Raw genomic sequence first — 18,201 nt, forward strand, 5'->3', positions numbered from 1 at the left:
ATTAACTGTGTCTACATTTTTTAAATACCTTTGTGAGATGAGCGACTATAGAAAGGTGTGCTTTTATTCATTACTGGATATGAGACCATTGTGCACCCTATTTACTTTGGTTCATTCACTGTGATAGTGAGTGGAGGCTGCATTGAGCAGAAGATTTTACAGTGTCAAATCAAATGCCTTTGCTATATGTTTGTGTTAACTGTGCGTGATAGCGGCGCCTTTTTGCAACTGGCTTTATGTTGTCCTTAATTTCAATGATTTCTACACAAGCAGCCAAATATAATCAATCACAGTTTGCTGTGGTCTTTACGTGTTTTCTTTAAAGCCATTTTTGAGGAGGTCTATATCAACGTACATCTCAGCCTACGGCGTGAGCAATAAATTAAGTCAATGTTGTCAAGTTTATCCTCTCAACTGTAAAATTTCCAACTCAGTAAATGTAAATAACCTAATTTAAATGGCTACGTGTTTATGTTAATACTTCAGCCTATTTTTGTTTTACTGTAATCAGATTTTTTACACTACCCTTTCAGATTTAAATTTCAGTCTTGGCTTAATAAATGCAGAACGCTATACTCGACATCTTCTTATGTAACTACTGCTGAGAAATGTCCTTACATGTGAGGACAAACTCCTGACTTGACAGTGTCGGTGATGACAGGGGCTTTAAGGTGTATTGACGTTCCCTCCGTCAGTGTGTGCTGAGTTTCTGACATGAAGCCAAGGCCGTTCACAGAGTGCAGCGATTAGTGAAATGAGACCTGTCCATCTGAGCCTGGCATCTACAAGCTGATTCTCCATCTGGATGTGGATTTTTAAAAGTTATTCACAGAGGTCAAGACGGGGGTACGCAGGTGTTTCAGCAGAGTTTAAGCTTTCAAAGCAGAGTTGTGTTTGGACTAGTTTGTGTGTGAACTGAACAGAGTGTGTCTTCGTGGGAATCGGAGAAACAAAGACAGAATTACAGTATTTATTTTCATGATCGCTTCATCTGCTGTCCTGTTTCTTTGAGCTGGAGTTTGAGAATAAAACACGCTGTGCCTTTGAAGGAAGTTGGAGTTTATGTATTTATGTGAAGTGTACTTGTGCTTTGACCTTCCCACACTATGGGGGGATACACTATGCCAGGATTATGTGCCCTCCATTTTCATATTTCTCTGCTGAAAGAGATAGCAATCTAAATGCATACACAGTCCTCCTCCTCCTCCTCAGTGTTTGAAGTGTTGGGAAAGTTGTGGGAAAACCTCTTCCTCTCAGTGTCAGAGCTAAGAACAAGCAACACATCTGCATAGGTTTTTTGTGCGTCTGAGAGTGACACAAATGGTAGAGAACATCGAGTTGAACAGAGAGGTATTACAGCAGGGTTAATGCAGTGAGCGGGCAGCGAGCCCAGCCCTCTGAAGAATAACATTATCTAACCCAAAACAACAGGGGAGAGGGGAGCTGGCCGACACAACCGGGCCCAGCTGTGCAGCCAGGGACCAGAGCCAAAACCAGAGCAGCGCTGACACCCAGCCAGTGGATGGCCATTGACTGCGCACTGCTCGTAAAGCGAAGAAATCCCCTCATATAGAATTAGGTTTTTAGATTATGTGAGTTTTGGTTCACATAGAGACATTTTTTATGCTTTGTGCTTGAAAACTCAAAAAAAGTGAGCAAAGACACCAAACAAGGTCGATTTGTGGCTCTGTAGACTGAAGTTTTTCCGCAGCAGCTGAAGACCATAACAACCCAGATAGCAAAATTGTTGTGGCCCACGTACCGCTTGGAATGATGGCACTTGGGCGGTCCACTCCTGTTTGCCAGATTTGAGCCACAGGCAGGCCATACCAAGGCCACATGTCAGCCAGGATCAAATCAAATTAACAGGAACTGGTCCAAATCTATTCCGGTGGGCTGGATCTGACAACATATATGCCAATATCGATATATCTATGATAAGCCAATATCAGTCGGGCTCTAGATTTCTTTTTGGAAATTGCAGATATCCATAGTAGGTCTTTTTGTGAATTTATGTGAGTTGCTAAAATAAGTTTGCCCATTTCTCAAGTTGTTTTTGGACAGAAAACTAATTGTAAAATATTGGAGCAGAAGAGACAAATAATCGCTGTTTAGTCCTCTCAAATTGAGGCTTCGATGCTTCTTCTTTGTCATATATGATTGTAAAATGGATTTATTTTGTGCTGATTATAAAAGCAATTTGAGAACATCACCTTGGTTTGTTGGAAAGTATATATTTTATGACATATCTGTTTGAAATTGTATTTTTATTGAGTTATACCAAGGTCCATACAAACAATTCCATCATTTTCATAGGGCTTAATATCGCTATCTAGAGCTGCCTCCTGTAAGTTACAGTTGTAACTGAGGATAGATATTTTATTGGACAAAAAAAATGTAGATTAATGGAGAATCAGTTAGATAATTAGGATAATTGTCAGTTGCAGGGCTGTTTTAAAGTCGGAGCTGTTTACAGTCAACAACTCTAATAAGGTTCAGTTAGAACTCAAGAAAACCAAAATGTTTATGTAAAATTATGCTCAGAGTCTGTTTTCCCACTTGTTTTGGCTTATTTTAGTCTTTTAGATGCCAGATTGTGAAGAATTTGCCACATAAATGACTGAAGCAAGCATGAAAGTTAACAGGAAATCAGTTTATTGATATTTTACTACACTGGCAACTTACATAATGCTGTGCTGGATGGTGTCGATGTGGTAAACTTCACATGTGTGCCATCATATAAAGTGGAACTGTTATTTAAATATACTTTTAGGCATCAAGCATACACCTGCTGCTACTAATGACGTGTAAAATGTCATCAACATGGAGTATTGAGTGCCTTGTCCAGTGCGGAAACATTCGCCCCAGGGAGAAGCCGATGTGATCCAACTCTCATTCTGTGTTTTGGACCAGTTGAAGTCATTTTGAGGCAGGCTGATGTATTTCATTAATCCACACGGTAGTTTATGCTTTGCTAAGACAGTTGGGAGCATTAAAAATATCCAAAGCTTTAGATTTCCACATTTAATCCTGTTCATCCAGCTGCAGGGCACGGAAACTTCCAGTATCCAATTTGTGCTGCAGAGTTGGAGCTCGACGAGATTGGCTCGGGATTGGGAATCTGTCCTGTACACAGAGAGAAAGAGAGTGAGAGGAGGGAGGGTGAGGTGGAGGGAGCAGTTGTTGACATCTGTACGTCCACCGCAGGTCAGTCGTGTCCTAGATTGTGTCAGTGACGCTACAAATAAGTGTTTTAGTGTGTAGACAGGTTTTTTTTTTCAGCGGGTGAACCAGTGAGATATAACCTGCATGAACATGAATGGAAATACAGTGCTGCCCTTAACAATTACACACTGTTCCTCACTGAGAAAGAGGAGTCATTTCATGTGCTGCACTGCCTTCTACTGGATCAAAAACAAGCCTACAGCTGTAGGAAACATCCCTGTCAAACCCTATAGTGTATTTAATAGTGAATTCACAGTGAGTGAGCGGGTTAGAGATACAGTGACACATTGGATGTACTGGGTATCTGGGTTTGGCAAATGTTTTGGTGCTGTTTATATCTTTGTAAGGTGTAAATGGGCCCGATAATCTGTGTAAACCTACTTAGGTGATGCTGTTTCTCTTTGATGTTAATCGACATAGGACTGTCACACGTGTTGGTTTGTTGCTTTGGCACGATGACATGGATGGTTCTCAGCCCAGAACAGATCCCATTAACTTATGGTGTGGAATCGGATCCAGATAAAGGGACGGATGCAGGATTTCTTTTTCAGGCGTGTTTAGGTGGCTGGTATCTTTGAGTGAGTACAATTTCGCTGACCTCGCTACATTTGCTTTTTTTTTTACCTGAGAGTGATGCAGACATGATCCCAAAATAACTAGCAGGGCTTCAAGACTTGGGGTGCAGCACCTCAGAGTTTTCACCTCCGATATGGGATTAGGCTTGATTGAATTAAAGGTGGCTGTTGCACCTTGGTGTAGATGTGTGCACGACTAAGTGCCATTCCACTTTCACATTTAATTTATTGTGTGGTTTTACTTTATTTATGTTTACTGAACCATGCAACTTTTTAACAAACAAAAACAGAGCTGCTGATACATTTTAGATGCACTTTAAAGCCAAATGTTTAGATTTGTAACATTAGAGCAAAAAACTAAGACTAAAACAGCACGTTGCCTATCTAGAAGTCCTACAGTTTGAGAATAGAGGACTATATAACCAAAACTGTTACTATAAAAAGTTTAAAAAAATTCCCGTTCTAATTCCAGTGTCTGAATATTAAGGATTAGAAGTTCACTGCTCTATGAAAGGCTGTACTTACATTATTAACCATTGTTTTAGTGGCATAAAATGGTCTTAAAATAACAGTAACATTGAAATATGCAATTATTTCTGAGACTATATATCATCCACCAAAAAGCTGTTATTGTGACAGCTTTGTCACAATGTGACCTGCAGTTAATTAGAAAATTGTTTCACATAATTTGCAGTAACATTTTTGGCCTCAGGAGGGAGGTAGCAGACTGAACCACTCACCACACTGTTACAAAATGAAAAATGACATGTAATGTGACGTGCTTACATTATAACACAAGGATTATACACATCCTTGCTTGCGTCAGTAGTCAGGAATTTTTAGAAAAAAAGCTTGGATGTTACAGGTTTGGATTCCAACTTTTGAGTAAACTGATGATTAAAACAAACTCCTCACCTTTGAAGTTGCTCCTCAGCAACACTTTGAACCCACATCTGCTCCCGTCCAGCTGTTCGGGGTTTTTCAACACAACACTGATTGCACTGGGCACCCCTGGGTCATACATGCGTGTGTCTGCTGCTGTGTACATGTGAAGCTCATGAAAAGAGCATGCGTACTCAGTTTCCCTGAGGAGAGACGATGCTCTGATGTTGCGCTTCCTCAAAGCCTTTGGGCTCGAAGAGGCAGCTGAGGCCAACTGAGAAAAAAAAGACTGTGCTCTCAGTCCGTCTTTACACATAACTGCCGAGTTTAAAAACATTCATTCTAAAGAAGTTATTAGCGATTTTACTCGGTCTTAATGAGTTGGATTTCCCCCTCTGGTTTGCCCCCATGCACATCACTCGACATGGCGTGATGTCTCTTCCTCTGCCATGTGAAACCAAACTCCCTCGTGGCTTATTCGCATGTGGCCTTGTCAGCACACTATGACCTCTCCTCAATGTCCTGTTCTGCAGCTCAGGATACATCTGACAGCAGAGAAGAGTCAATGATGGATGAGTCGAGGCACAGCAGATGTGATAGCGTGAGGAGTTTAGTGCTCGGGATGTAAAGGAATATTTTGAGGGATTAGTGGGAGTGTGTGTACTTTGATTCAGAAACCTGGTTGTACTGCTAATACAATTGATTAATTGGCATTAACAATTGTGATTATTGATCTATCATTTAAGAACATTCCCATGTTCCAGCTTTCATACTTGATACTTTTCTTTTTTCTCATTTTATAGTTGATTGAGTGTCTCTGAGTTTTGGACTGCTAGTGAGACAAGAAAGACTTTTAGTGACGTTACCTTGAGCTTATTTTATTATCTTTTTTATTTTTTTATTGTATTAATTCATTTGGTTCACTAAATTCTGAATAATCCTCTCAACTTGATTGACAACTAAACTGTTTTCTTTAGATAAACGAAATACAACTTCACATTTTGCCAACAAGTCACCTAGTTATTCAAATCTCCTTGACATTTCAATCAATCAATCAATCAGTTAACCTTTATTTATGCTCGAGAGATCATTGAGATCATTTACAATGACAATGAAAAGGAATAACAAGGAGGAATACTGACGATGTAAAAGCAGTCCCACAACAGTCTAGTGAAAAAGCCAAAGCCGTTAAAAAAAAGTAATTTATTGTAAAATAACTTATAATAACTTTGCAGTCATGGCAGATATTTCCGTTGCTTGAGTGAGTCAGAAACATCTGTGTCCTCAGACGTGTAAAAACCCTGAAAAACTACAAAAAATCGGTGCACTGATGCCACAATGTTGCTGCAGTTGTGTTTCCAGCGGCAGTGAAATGTGGCCTAGTTCTGCTTCCTCACCGTGTGACCAATCGCCTCGGTGCATGTGCTCTCTCTGTCGTTGCCAGGGAGACAGAGGAACCGTCTGGAGCCAATGGACACTATTTTCGTCAAGCAAGTGAAGGAGGGAGGCCCCGCCCACGGAGCTGGACTCTGTACAGGTACACACACACACACACACACACACACACACACACACAGTCTCTAAGGAAATCATTTCACTCCTTGTGATAAACTGGCAGATCTCATGATTAACTCTGCCTGTCTCACGTCTGACCTCAAAGTGCCGTTTGATGCCAAGATTTCTTCACGTTTTTACTGTAGGTAGTTCCACTTCCTTGTAACCCGCCAGGCAAAACAGATATGAGTTACAAAATAACAGATGGCTCCTTTGTGGGAGGTTGAACAAAGTGTAATATGCACACTGTTATTCCAACCTTCCCTCCATTCTTTCTCCCACTTTTTTTTTCCTCATAAGAACGTGTGAATCATTTCTAATTTTAAGCCACGAGGATAAAAATACCGGAATATACTCCCTTTTCCTTTTAATTTTCCCTGAAATGGAGGTGACAGCTGAAGCTCGGTACTGTGCGGTATCAGCGTCATTGCCAGGTTAGTCCTCTGTATTACAGGAAATGTTAAGTGGCCCGGACAAGCCCTCTAAACTGTCCGCTTTTATCTGTTCACTCTCTTCTCCCGGGACTGGGGAGTGCAGTGGTTTTCCCACAATTATCTGGTTTCTCTCCTCAACTCTCTTCCTGTAAGATGGCCATCTTCTGAAAACTTGAATGGAGATGGATCCTCACATGGGGTCCGCCAAATAAACAAGTATTCTCCTTTTGATCTGAACATGGACGTGTGTTTGTGCTGGAAGCAGCTACTCCAGAGAGGTTTCTGTGGTCAATAACCATATTGACTTGATTACTGGCCATTGTGCAGAACCACAGAAGTGGAGTGTTTATTTGTCACGTTCCTGGTTTGTAATTCATTGTCTTAATTCTCTCCAGGGGACCGGATCGTGAAGGTGAATGGAGAGAGCATCATTGGCAAGACCTACTCGCAAGTCATAGCCTTGATCCAGAACAGGTGAGATCATTCACTTTAAGGGAAATGTGCAAAGTGAAAGAGCCTGGATGACTCAGGCCCTGATGCTGGGGTTTTTTCACCTAATGTCTTCACTGCCAACACAGAAGAGAGCCATTGCAAAACTTCTCAGGACCAACTCGTACATTTTTCCAAAGAAAGTCATTCACTTATCGCGGACAAACTTATTCACACTTCATTAAATTGCAGCTGCATTAAAATGCTTAAATCAGGTTGTTCTTAATCTTGCTGCTCAAAGGCCCACATCTGATTTTTAGGTCAGGAGTCTGGAATCATCTGCGATAACAAAATAGCGCTCACATTTTTCACATTTCACATCTTTAGCAAGTATTTATTAGAAAGGCTGCAGTGAAACAACTTTAAAAAATGTCAGAGGTAGGCCAGTTGGGGACGTGTTGTACAAAAATATGGCTGAGTTTGCTGATTTTTTTTTGAGAATCTTCCTCTGTAGAATTGAATGAATATCTTCAATATGTAGGCTTTGAATTATTAAAAATGTTGTAGCGCGAACTAAAAAGGTAATAACAGATACAGCTTTGCTAAGGGGAAAAAAGGGTAAACAACAACCTTTAAACAACCTTCGCAGTACAAAGCGAAGTAAAAGTCAGAGATTACGACATCCACCTGAATGCACCACGATAGATTTTCACAATATCGTAGATAGATCTTCAACGATAATGGTGGTTTTCTAAAAATTACTTCAAAAGTCATCAAACTACGTCTTTTGTGTGTTAAATGTAAAACTTTACAAGTTTGAGCCATGTGTCGTAACACTTTCTCTCTCTTTCTCTCACATTCAATCTCTTTCTCTCTCGCCCCCCCCGACTCCCTCACCTCCCACAGCGATGCCTCACTGGAACTCTGTGTGATGCCAAAGGATGAGGACATTTTGCAGCTGGTAAGCATTCACTCATCAGTAAATATTGCTTTAAATTGGTCTTTTTCTTCTTTGTTTCTACAGTAGCAAACTATTCACAAGTTTCTTTTAATGATTTGCAGTTTTAATCCCAGACCGGAGCCCTTTTAAAATGTAGCTTTAATCTTAGCTGTATCTTGTTTGTACAGAAAATATGAAAATCATGTGGAGTGACATGGTGAAACTTAATCTCAGAGATAATCTGTTTCTGCATCCACCACTTCTGTCCTGTATCTTCAGCTGTAGCATAGGCAGTCAGTGAGCACAGGTTTTTCTCTCTGTGTGTTACTAAACTTGGAAACCTTATCGGGATGACAAGACCTGGGCATGCTGCATCCCGCTGCTCTTTATCAGGAAGTAACACCCCCTAAACCACAAAACCGTCTCCTGTTTCTGAACAGGTTAAACAAACAATATACTTACTCTTACTGCAGTTTAATTAGTTTTCTTGTAAGACATGTCAATTTCTTGGTAAAGCACAATTCATACATCAAGGCAGCTCAGTGTGCTTTCGGGATAAAAAATTAAGCTAGGGGAAAGAATTACAATTCAAAAGCACTACAAGAGATGTGGGATTTAAAATACATTCTTAAATATGTTGTGTGAAGGTGTGTTTTTTAACTTTTCACAGAGCCAGCTGTTTTCCCCATGTTTCCAGGCTTTATGCTAAGCTAGGCTAAATACTTTCTGACTCCATCTGTGACACATTCATGATATGTATCTCCTTATCTCAAAAAGCGAAGAAGGATACCCCCCAAAGTCTGAAACTATTCCTTCAAGTGTGGCCCAGAAAGCTTTCTAAAAACAGATGTGGGGAAAGTGTTGACCTTGGAGCCCGGTCAGTACGCGATGTTAACTTTGTAAAAAATTCTGATACTGATATATCAGCCGATATAACCACATTTTTTGCAGCAATTCTGCGAATGTGGTTTTCAAACACTTATCAGAGTAAGATTTGTAAAGGAGGCAGGATATTTTACTGTTTGGACTCTGGAATCGGTAACAGATGAGACCCAGTTTCAAAAGGTCCAATCAGAATCTTATCAGTTCTTTTTATCAATGCCGGCACGCTTCTGACAGTTGCTCATTGCAAAACAATGTCAACGTCACGCGACTACGCTGCTGGAAACTTGAAACAAGAAGGAGAAGTGTCCCAAGTATTATTTTTTATTTAAACTTTTTTAAATTACAACAAGATGTGGTTGTGGGTTTGAGGAATGACATACATAATTTGTCCATGTGACTAAGGTTGCAGCTGCTTATAACAAAAAATAAAGGGGAAGTTCAGGCAAAATGACTTTATAAAGAAAAATGTACCAAAGTTTTCCAATCTACGAGTGTACAAAATCACCAAAAACACCAGCAATATGATGAAACAACTTTCTACACCTACATGGGCTTAAATTCCAGGAATGCCCCTTATTTAACACTCAGATACCCATAAGGAAATCAATAAAGAGTCTCACTGTTAAGCAGAAGTGATAATGGCATTGGTATCAGTAAAATCTTATCGATTTTCATCCTGATCGATACTTTAGCACATTAGCTGCAAATGGGGTCCAGCTAGAGTGAACTATAAACATTTTATTGGACTCAGGACTGTGCAGAGTGGGTGGTTATTTAAAGATTTGAAACATGGTCACAACACGGCCTGAAATGTATTGGGTCTCGGAGTGGATTCATGCGGGACACCCGTAAGTATCAAGAGATCATTCCTTTTTCGATACGAGGTTAGACTTTCAAGCTACCTGTTAATCCTGCCACTGTATCTTTGATCTTTAATTGTCTCGTGTTAAGTTGAGAAATGAGTGGGCCAGTTTCCAACTATGTAAGATACAATAAAGCTAATAACAAAAGGAGCTGCGTAAGACTCCATGGCAGGGCTCCACACTCCGTCTTCCCATCACGCCGATGAGCTCAGTGATGTTTGCAGCCAGCCCACGCCATCGCCATCAGTCAGGGTCCATAGCCCCACAGACGATAAAATAGCGCCAAGCCACATCAAACCAGTCGCCACACGTTGTTCACCTCTTTTCAGGGAAACTCTCTCTTTGAGCAGAGGACTCAGTCAGATCCCACTGTGTTGCTAAATTCCACACATAGTTCGTTAGCTTGGCCGCAGCTCAGGAAAAGCCACAGAAACTTGCTTTTGGCATTTTGGAATCTGAGCACTCACAAGGCTGAAGGATTCAGATGAAGCAATTAGCTGTTTCTTCTCGTCGAAGAAAACATAAGGCAGAATTAAACTCAATCGGGATTGTTTTTTTTTACTTCACAGTTGTTTTAAATCTGGCAGCCATTAGGCAGATTTACGGGTTGCATAAACTGTTGCGTAATGTGCTCTGAACCTCTGTATGAAAGTAAAATTACGGATGATATAATACAAGATGTGATTTAACTGTAAATGTTTCTCTTTGTTAATGATTTAGTTCTGTCTTGGCTCTCTGTATTTAAAGGAACAGTTCACCCAAAAATGAACATTCAGTCTCAATTTTCTCACTCCCATGCTGATAGAAAGTCGGGGGGAAGTTTCGTATTTGCAGAATTCTCCTTAACGACTGAAGAAGATGGGGACTTGTTTTAAAAGGCCCTTACACACCAACCTGACATCAAAGAACTAGCTGCGACAAAGGCTGACTGTATCTCGGCCAAAAAGCACTGGGACAAACCTTGTTTTGATTAAACAGCATTTTTTGAGACGACTCTCACTGATGCAGTCGCTCCTAATGAGATCCCAGATTGATCTGAAAAGTCGCTGGAGCTTGTGCACCCACTTCAGTCGGGCTTCTCACTAACGCCTTTTAGCTTAGCAGCTACAGTGAAGATCTTAGCTTAAAAAAGGGTGTAAATAACATCTTTTCAAATTAGTTTGGGATTTCAGGACTTCTGGACACTTGTATTACGCCGAACAAGCTGTATGCGGCTATTTTATGCTTCTTTTCTCCGTTGGTTTTTTACTTTTTAAAACAAGTCCCCATCTACGTCAGTTATTTGGGAGAATGCTGCAACACTGTTTTGCTTTGAAGCTCCAGAAATGTTTTGTGGACTACAAGGCTTTTCAATGGGGCTGGGAGTAGACAGTGACTGAATTTTTATTTTGGAGTCAACTGTTCCTTTAATCTATCAAGCAGGGGTGTCACAATATTCACGATAACTATGTTATGGTTACAAAATGAAAATCTGATATCATGACAGCCCCGCAATCAGGTAATTCCTGTGAAATACATACGTAGTCCTCTTTATCCTGTTTATTCAAGAAGAAAGACAGATTTTGGACAGTTTCAGGGCTACTACTCCTTCAAATAATGCATACTGAGTCTGGGAATACATTAGTCATCTACAATTGCACTTTATTTCAGTAACGCAGTATTTCAGAGTAAGATAATTCCATCGTAATAGTTTAGATGAAAATAGCTGGATGAAGCACATGGTGTAGATGTATCTCTGCACTCATGTTTGTCTGTTTTGTGTTTTGGAGACATCGAGCCCACTCACTACCAGAGGGAGTGCAGCTGCAGTCAGCTGACTCCTCTCAGCTCACTGTTTACAGGAGCGAGTGAGAGAGGAAGCTAGTGCAGATCAGGCGAGCGTGCGGTCATGCTCGCCCAGAAGTGAACATATGATAGAGCGGCATCTGAAACAGATGAGCGGGAGGCTGTCAGAGGGAAAGGAGGGTCGTGTAGAGAGAGTGTTTGTTAGTGTGCAAGTGCCACTGAAATGCTTGAGAAACCAGAGAGGAGGGGGAGGGGAGGTACCACTGTGAGCAGGTGAGAGTGACAGAGCAAAGGAAAGAAATGCTGAGTATGTTGAGAGAGAGGGAGAAAGCCAGCCGAATATGTATTTTTACGCCAGCTGTGTCATGGGGTAAGAGGAGGAAACGATGGGGATGAACACGAAGATATTCAGCCAACACTGCTGAATCTCAACTCTATTCTTCTTCCTTCTTATTCTTCCTCTCCGACTGTGATGTCTCTGCTCAGCGTCCCCACACTGGAATGTATTTTTAGCCTTTGCTGAAGACAAGACAAGTTGCCTGTCTCACCTCCATCATTGGCATTGAACCTCTCATTTCTCTGTGCTTACATGTCTACTTCTCTTTATTCCCCTTTTTCCTCTCTGCTTGCCCTTCTCTAACCTGTGGACTGCAGTTTTCCAGGGATATCACTGCTCTGGTAAGAAAGGGAACTATTCTCACTAATCACTTTCCTTTTAAGCTCTCTAAGAAGCTCTTCCGACTCCTTTGCAGCTTGTTTTTGCTTATGCAGAATCTGGCAAAACTCCAGATATATAGTGCCAATCCTTTCATGTGGTTTTACACGTTATATTTTCCTGTATAGCAGGTTGAGTGACAGATGTGAGTGTAGAAAAACAAATGCTCTAAATTCATGTGTCAACCGTCTTCAAATGTTTTGCTTTGTACTTTCGGTACTGGGGAAATTGGTTTCTGTGTTACTGTATGACTTATGCAAATCCAGAGGGAGGCTCCAAGCAGCACACTTACTGCGGCTGCAATTGTAACCTGATACCTCAGGTAGAGTGCTATCGATTAAAGTCCAACACCACGACTCTCTCCCTTTCATTTTCTCAAGAGCTTGTGCGCTGATGGGTTGAGGAAATACGGCGTGTCAGATATGCGTCCAGGGCTTTTTTCTCTGAAGCTGTCCGTGGTGATTATTCACTGGAGACTTATAGCTCGCTCGATTTGAGTGTTTTTCTTCAAGTTTTAATCAAGGAAAGTACCTTAGTTGTGGAGCCATGCTGACAGAAGTAGCATTAACTGCCAGCAGCAGACATAGGCGTCCCCCATTCAGCCTCTCCTCATGCCTCAGGGCACACTCTCCGGTACCAAAGGTGGGTAAGCCCCTGCCAGCTTAATCCTTACTCCTGGCTTCATGGTTTTATTCTGGACTTTCCAGCTTTCCCTCCCCTGTTTCCCACTCTTTCACATCTATTTCTTCTCAGCGCAGTTAACTTGTATCATGGCATGCTGTAACATTTGTTCGCAGTCTCTTAGGAACAGATTGTGAAACTGTTAACAGAGTTTGATTTGGAGAAACAGTACTGGAGGGCTGTGTTTATTTTTAGCGTGCTGCTGTTTTATTGTTACAGACAGGCTGAATCCAGTTGTCTATCTGTCACTTACAGTCCTCTGAGGGAATACAGTAACAGTTTTTGTCTTACTGATAATCTCATCAGCACACACAGACTCATTAATGTTAGTAGTGGATAAGCATTCCTCATCTGCTTTCAGAATTAGGTATTTAAGAAAGAAAGGACTGATATTGTAGCTGTAATGTCAGAGGAAGATGAAGTCATAGATTACATGTGGCTATAAATGTGTCATCTAGCGGTAGAAGAGGTTGCCCACAAGTTCAACCAGTCCACAGCACTCCCTGATCTGTCTTACAGGATCTTACATGTATCTTGTCCCAATAAATGGTAATAGTGGATAATTATTCCTTGTCTGCTTTCACAATGCGAGCAACCACATTGCTTTGATGCTCTTGAGATGTTTTAGAAAAGATTGTTGGGAAGATAAAGTCATAGGTAAGATGTGGCTGTAAATTTGTCATCCAGCGATAGGAGAGGTTCCCCGAAAAAGCCCAAAACTCCCTAATCTGTCTTAGAAAAGAGTCAATGTATCTTGTCCCTGGTTAGGTGCGATGTTCTCAGGGGTTTAATGTGATCTAGTTTAGCGCTTCAACCTCTCAGTGACATAATGTCCTATAATCTCTTCCAGGCATATTCCCAGGATGCATACCTCAAAGGAAACGAGGCATACAGCGGAAATGCCCAGAACATCCCAGAGCCCCCTCCCATCTGCTACCCTCGGATAGAAGTCAAGGCTGTGGGCATGGCTCAGACATCAGAGCCCGCCGCAGTCAGCGAGACTCCCCGAGGGCCAGCTCAGGGACCAGGACGACGAGGAGGGGCCACAGAGAAGAGCTACCGGGTGGAAATCCCTGTTCCGCCATCTCCTACACCCCAGCAGACGTCAAAGTCTCAGACAGTGGTGTGCGTCTGTAATGAGAACGTGAGGACAGTGGCGATGCCTCTTGATCCGGTCGACAGGGGGTCCCGGGTGGCTCGGGCTGGACCCAGCCACAGGACAGAGGAAAACCGGTACAGTCCTACAGCGGATTCTAGCTTAGCTAGACCCAGACCCCTTATTCCCTCAGTACCTGGTGGTGCACAGCTGCAGTACCCCTCCTCCCGTCCAACAGAATCCCCTGTCTACTCCCCTTCCTCAACTTCTAGACCTGGACCCGTCTTTCCTGACACATTATCTACGCCTGTACGAGCCCCTCTTACTCCTGTCTCACCGGACACGTTCTCCACTGCCAACTCACCCAACGCCAACCACTACTCACCATCTCCCACAGCCCCCTCCACCTCTCCACACCAGAACATCGACTGGAAAAACTACACCACCTATAAGGACTATATTGACGCCAAGAGGCTGCACACGTATGGTTGTCGCACCATCCAGGAGCGCTTGGACAGCTTGCGTGCGGCTGCCAGTTCTAGTTCCGTATATACCCAGCAACGTACACCGCCTCCATCTAGCACCAGTCAAAGAGGGGCACTGGGCTCCCAGTTCAGACGGAGAAGCACCTCCAATGATCGTGGGGTTAATGCAAATACCCAGGGTACTACAGTTACTCCATTACGTAGCGTCTCCCAAGAGAGGCTTGGAGGTGGAGCAGAGAGGACAATAAGGAATTGGCCTCGAAGTGCGTCCGAGGATGCTCTACCCTTTTCCACCCCCACAGGAGTCACCAAACCCAGGGCGAGGTCGTGTGACTACCTGGGGCAGCAGGCTGGAGAGCCAGGTGGGGCTGTCTTTGGAGACAGGGCAGGGTTTGATGACAGGCTGCTGAGCCGGGGAGAGGAAGCCAGAGCTAGCAGGCAGGGGGCAGGCCTGAGAGCTTTACCTCATCTGAACAGGAGTCTCACTGGACAGGATGAAGAAGGGCGAGGAGGTGGATTATCTAACTCGCCGTTAGCTGCTCCTGTGTTTACTAAAGGTACGTCGGATTCTGCACTAACATCAAGGACAGACGGTGTCATAATGAGACCATCACGCCTGCCTGTAAAAAACTCAGACCTTTCACCTGCCTTATCCTCCACTAAAACCACAGACCCTCTTAAAGACCAAAGAGCTAACATCATGGGCAACCACCTGGGCTACCCTTCCCCTCTGCACCTGCAGCTCAGAGGTAGAGCTGACAGTCTGAAAATGGAGAGCAGGTCAGAGTCTGGGTTGGCAGCCAGGTCATCCTCTTGCTCTGGTCCATCCTCTAAACTGCCCATGCAGAGACAACTACAAGTCGCCTCTGCTCCTGGTTCCTCCACCACTAATGGAGCTGTGACCCAAAAGCCAAAAGCCAACGCCCCCGTACGGACTAATGGCGGTCTTGCAGAGGGCGTAGAAGGACCGGATGCCACAGTTGTTGTTTTAAGAAGGGACAAGAACTCTGGACTTCCTCACATTCGCCCACCGTCCTATGTATTAGCTGTTAATGATAACCACAGAGGAGTGACTCATAAGTCACCGCCGTTGGTGAAGGCCGGCTCTGCAGATGGAGCCATGTGCTGGTTGTCTAACGACGGCTTCAGGGAGAAGCACGTCAGAAGGCTCGGAGACGCGCGACACAAGTCCGGCTCCGACAACTTGGGCGACTCCCTGGATTCAATCCCCTTCATAGGTAAGACTGCACTCGTATCTGTGCCAGCTTCACTTTGATCTCCTCCTGTTTCTATAGCAACAGCAGTGACACACTCAAGTCCTGTGAAAAAAATGACACAGCATGTGTTTGTGTGAGTGAAAAAGTATGTTTATGCATGAAAGCATGTCACACTTTAGAGCCAGTTTGAATTTGTACCAAGTTCACACCATCCTTTAAATAGAGATTTAGCTGATAGCATAAGATGTGAATGTTCTGACGTATCCAGTCAGGCTGGGCTTTGAACCTTGAACAGCTGAGTACCAACGGAAATGTGTTTGCCACATCAAGTATCGACATGCTTGGCCAGATGGTAGTTTTGTTTACGTCATGGTCTGATATCTCTTAACCTAAATCAGGAAATGTTGAAGATGTAAATCAGGAAATTTTAAGCTGTAGTTTATGTAGGGAAGACAAAAATACAATGCTGCACTAAGAAGTTTGGCTTATATGTCAATTGAAAAAAGGGCTTTGTGGAAAAACATGTTGATATTCCTCAGTTTAAGAGATGTTGTTTTGATATTTGTATTTGTACCAGTATGGGAAAGCTAAAATGATACTCAACCCAAACGATGTACATGACAAGTGGGCTATTTCCAAATGATGGACAGTATTTCCTGTGTGAGATTTATCTAGGGTTTTACGTTTTCTGATAACTCAAAGATTCGCAAGAGAGAGTAACTCTGCTGCAGAAGGAGACGCTGTGTGACTGTGTACAGTGTATATATAGCATGTTGGAGGCAGTTGGGTGGCTAAGCAGTAGACCTGGGCAGTACATGGACTTTTTGAAGATTTATCGACGTATTTTCAAACAAGAGTGGGATTTTGTGCTATATAACGCGTTTCTTCGGTAAAGCCAGCCCAGTTTGTGTCTCTCTTCTCTCACATTCTCCACGCAACCCCGCCCCGCTCGCCTACAAGTTCTCAGCGGGGGGAACCAGCGCTATTTTAATTACACTATTAATATGTCTAAAGTGCGACATAGGCCTTTATATTGCACATTTTATGCGACATCCATAAAAAATCAGTCTCACATGAGCCACCTGTTTGTGTTAGGTGAGGGTTTTGCGAGCTTGATTGTGTGAGGTGAGTCATGAGGATCGCTATTTTAATTGGTAGTTGTAGTTTATTGTATGACAGTGAGACAGCACTTTACAGTACAGACATTTTATAGTCTCTCCCTCTCGCTCTCTCTGTCCATGTTATGTGCATAAGTAACTTTAATGAATAGGTAAAGATTCTGCATTTTCTCAGTGCTATATTCAGATAGAGACAGTAGATAACTTTATTAAATATGAATATAAGAGTAAATGAGCAAATGATCTTTTTAAACTCCCCAAACACAGAATTTTATTTTGTCCCAAACTATGATGGACTTTGTTGATACTTTTAACCTAAACTGTTTTTTAATATACTATAAAGGGGCTTGTAACATCTCAAATGTGGCTTTGACTATATGTCACGTATCACCATTTTCCACATGCAAGTCAGAACTGGTCGAATTTCCATGCAGCAGTTGGACTGTTAAGTTCACAGTGTAGCGTAACTCTTAGCACACATTTTGAGATGGATATTAATGTGATTATGTGGGGACAAACTTTCTATTTCTTTCTCTTTTTTGCTGCTGGTTAACAAACAATCTACAGTAAACACTCCTCTCTCCATGAGAACCAAATACAAAAAAACACCCCGAAGCTCCTTTTTTGCTTCAGTAGTTGAGGGTTTTAATCACAAAAATGCATCGAAAATCCAGTGTTAGTCTGCTCATTGTTATCATACTACAAGGAAATCGATTGTGTCCAAATGCCATCATGAATGTACTGCGGGTCATCGGAAGTTATGGTTGTCTCTTCGAGGAAATATCCCAGCAATGATGTCACTCGTTAGAAAAGTTGTATGAGTAAAAGTCTGTTTAAGTCTGCGTATTGCAAGATAAACCACAGACACAGCAGAACATGTTGTACAGGTATATAAATAGTAGGAGAAATTGGTTCCTTTTGGCATTTTGAACTCAGTATGACAGAGTCCGGTGTGTGATTACCTGACAGCGTGACACCGTACTGCAGGCAACCATGACGTATTCAAACCTCCCTTTGGCATCTGAGTAGGTCAGCACAGACACATACAGTCACTGCGTACACACAACTCTGTACACCCCCATCCACTCCCTGAAATGTCTCATATTTCCCCCAGTGTTGTACAGCGAGAGAAACCCAAGAACATTGTCCTAATGGACTGTGACATAACAGAGAAATAAGAGCATTCCTGCAGCAGTCTGCTTCAATTAGATTTCATAGTACAGCTCCAAACAATAAGTGGAACAACTGCTGTACATTAAGTGTCTGCCAAGCTTTTGTACTAGGAACACTGGAGTACAGATGGTACAGCTAAAGTAC

At 42.4% G+C, this 18,201-nt stretch overlaps 1 protein-coding gene across 1 annotated transcript in view; it reads left to right on the plus strand.

Moving 5' to 3' along the window:
- The window catches only part of arhgap21a (Rho GTPase activating protein 21a), an 88,461-nt gene that overhangs the window by 53,862 nt on the left and 16,398 nt on the right, over positions 1 to 18,201 (plus strand). Inside the window, exons 5-8 of the mRNA XM_073488724.1 lie at positions 6,127 to 6,219; positions 7,066 to 7,144; positions 8,006 to 8,060; positions 13,819 to 15,787. Of these exons, the coding sequence (XP_073344825.1) occupies positions 6,127 to 6,219; positions 7,066 to 7,144; positions 8,006 to 8,060; positions 13,819 to 15,787 (2,196 nt within the window). The remainder of the gene's footprint in view (positions 1 to 6,126; positions 6,220 to 7,065; positions 7,145 to 8,005; positions 8,061 to 13,818; positions 15,788 to 18,201) is intronic.

The sequence above is a fragment of the Pagrus major genome, chromosome 19 (assembly GCF_040436345.1).
Source record: "Pagrus major chromosome 19, Pma_NU_1.0".
NCBI lineage: Eukaryota > Metazoa > Chordata > Actinopteri > Spariformes > Sparidae > Pagrus > Pagrus major.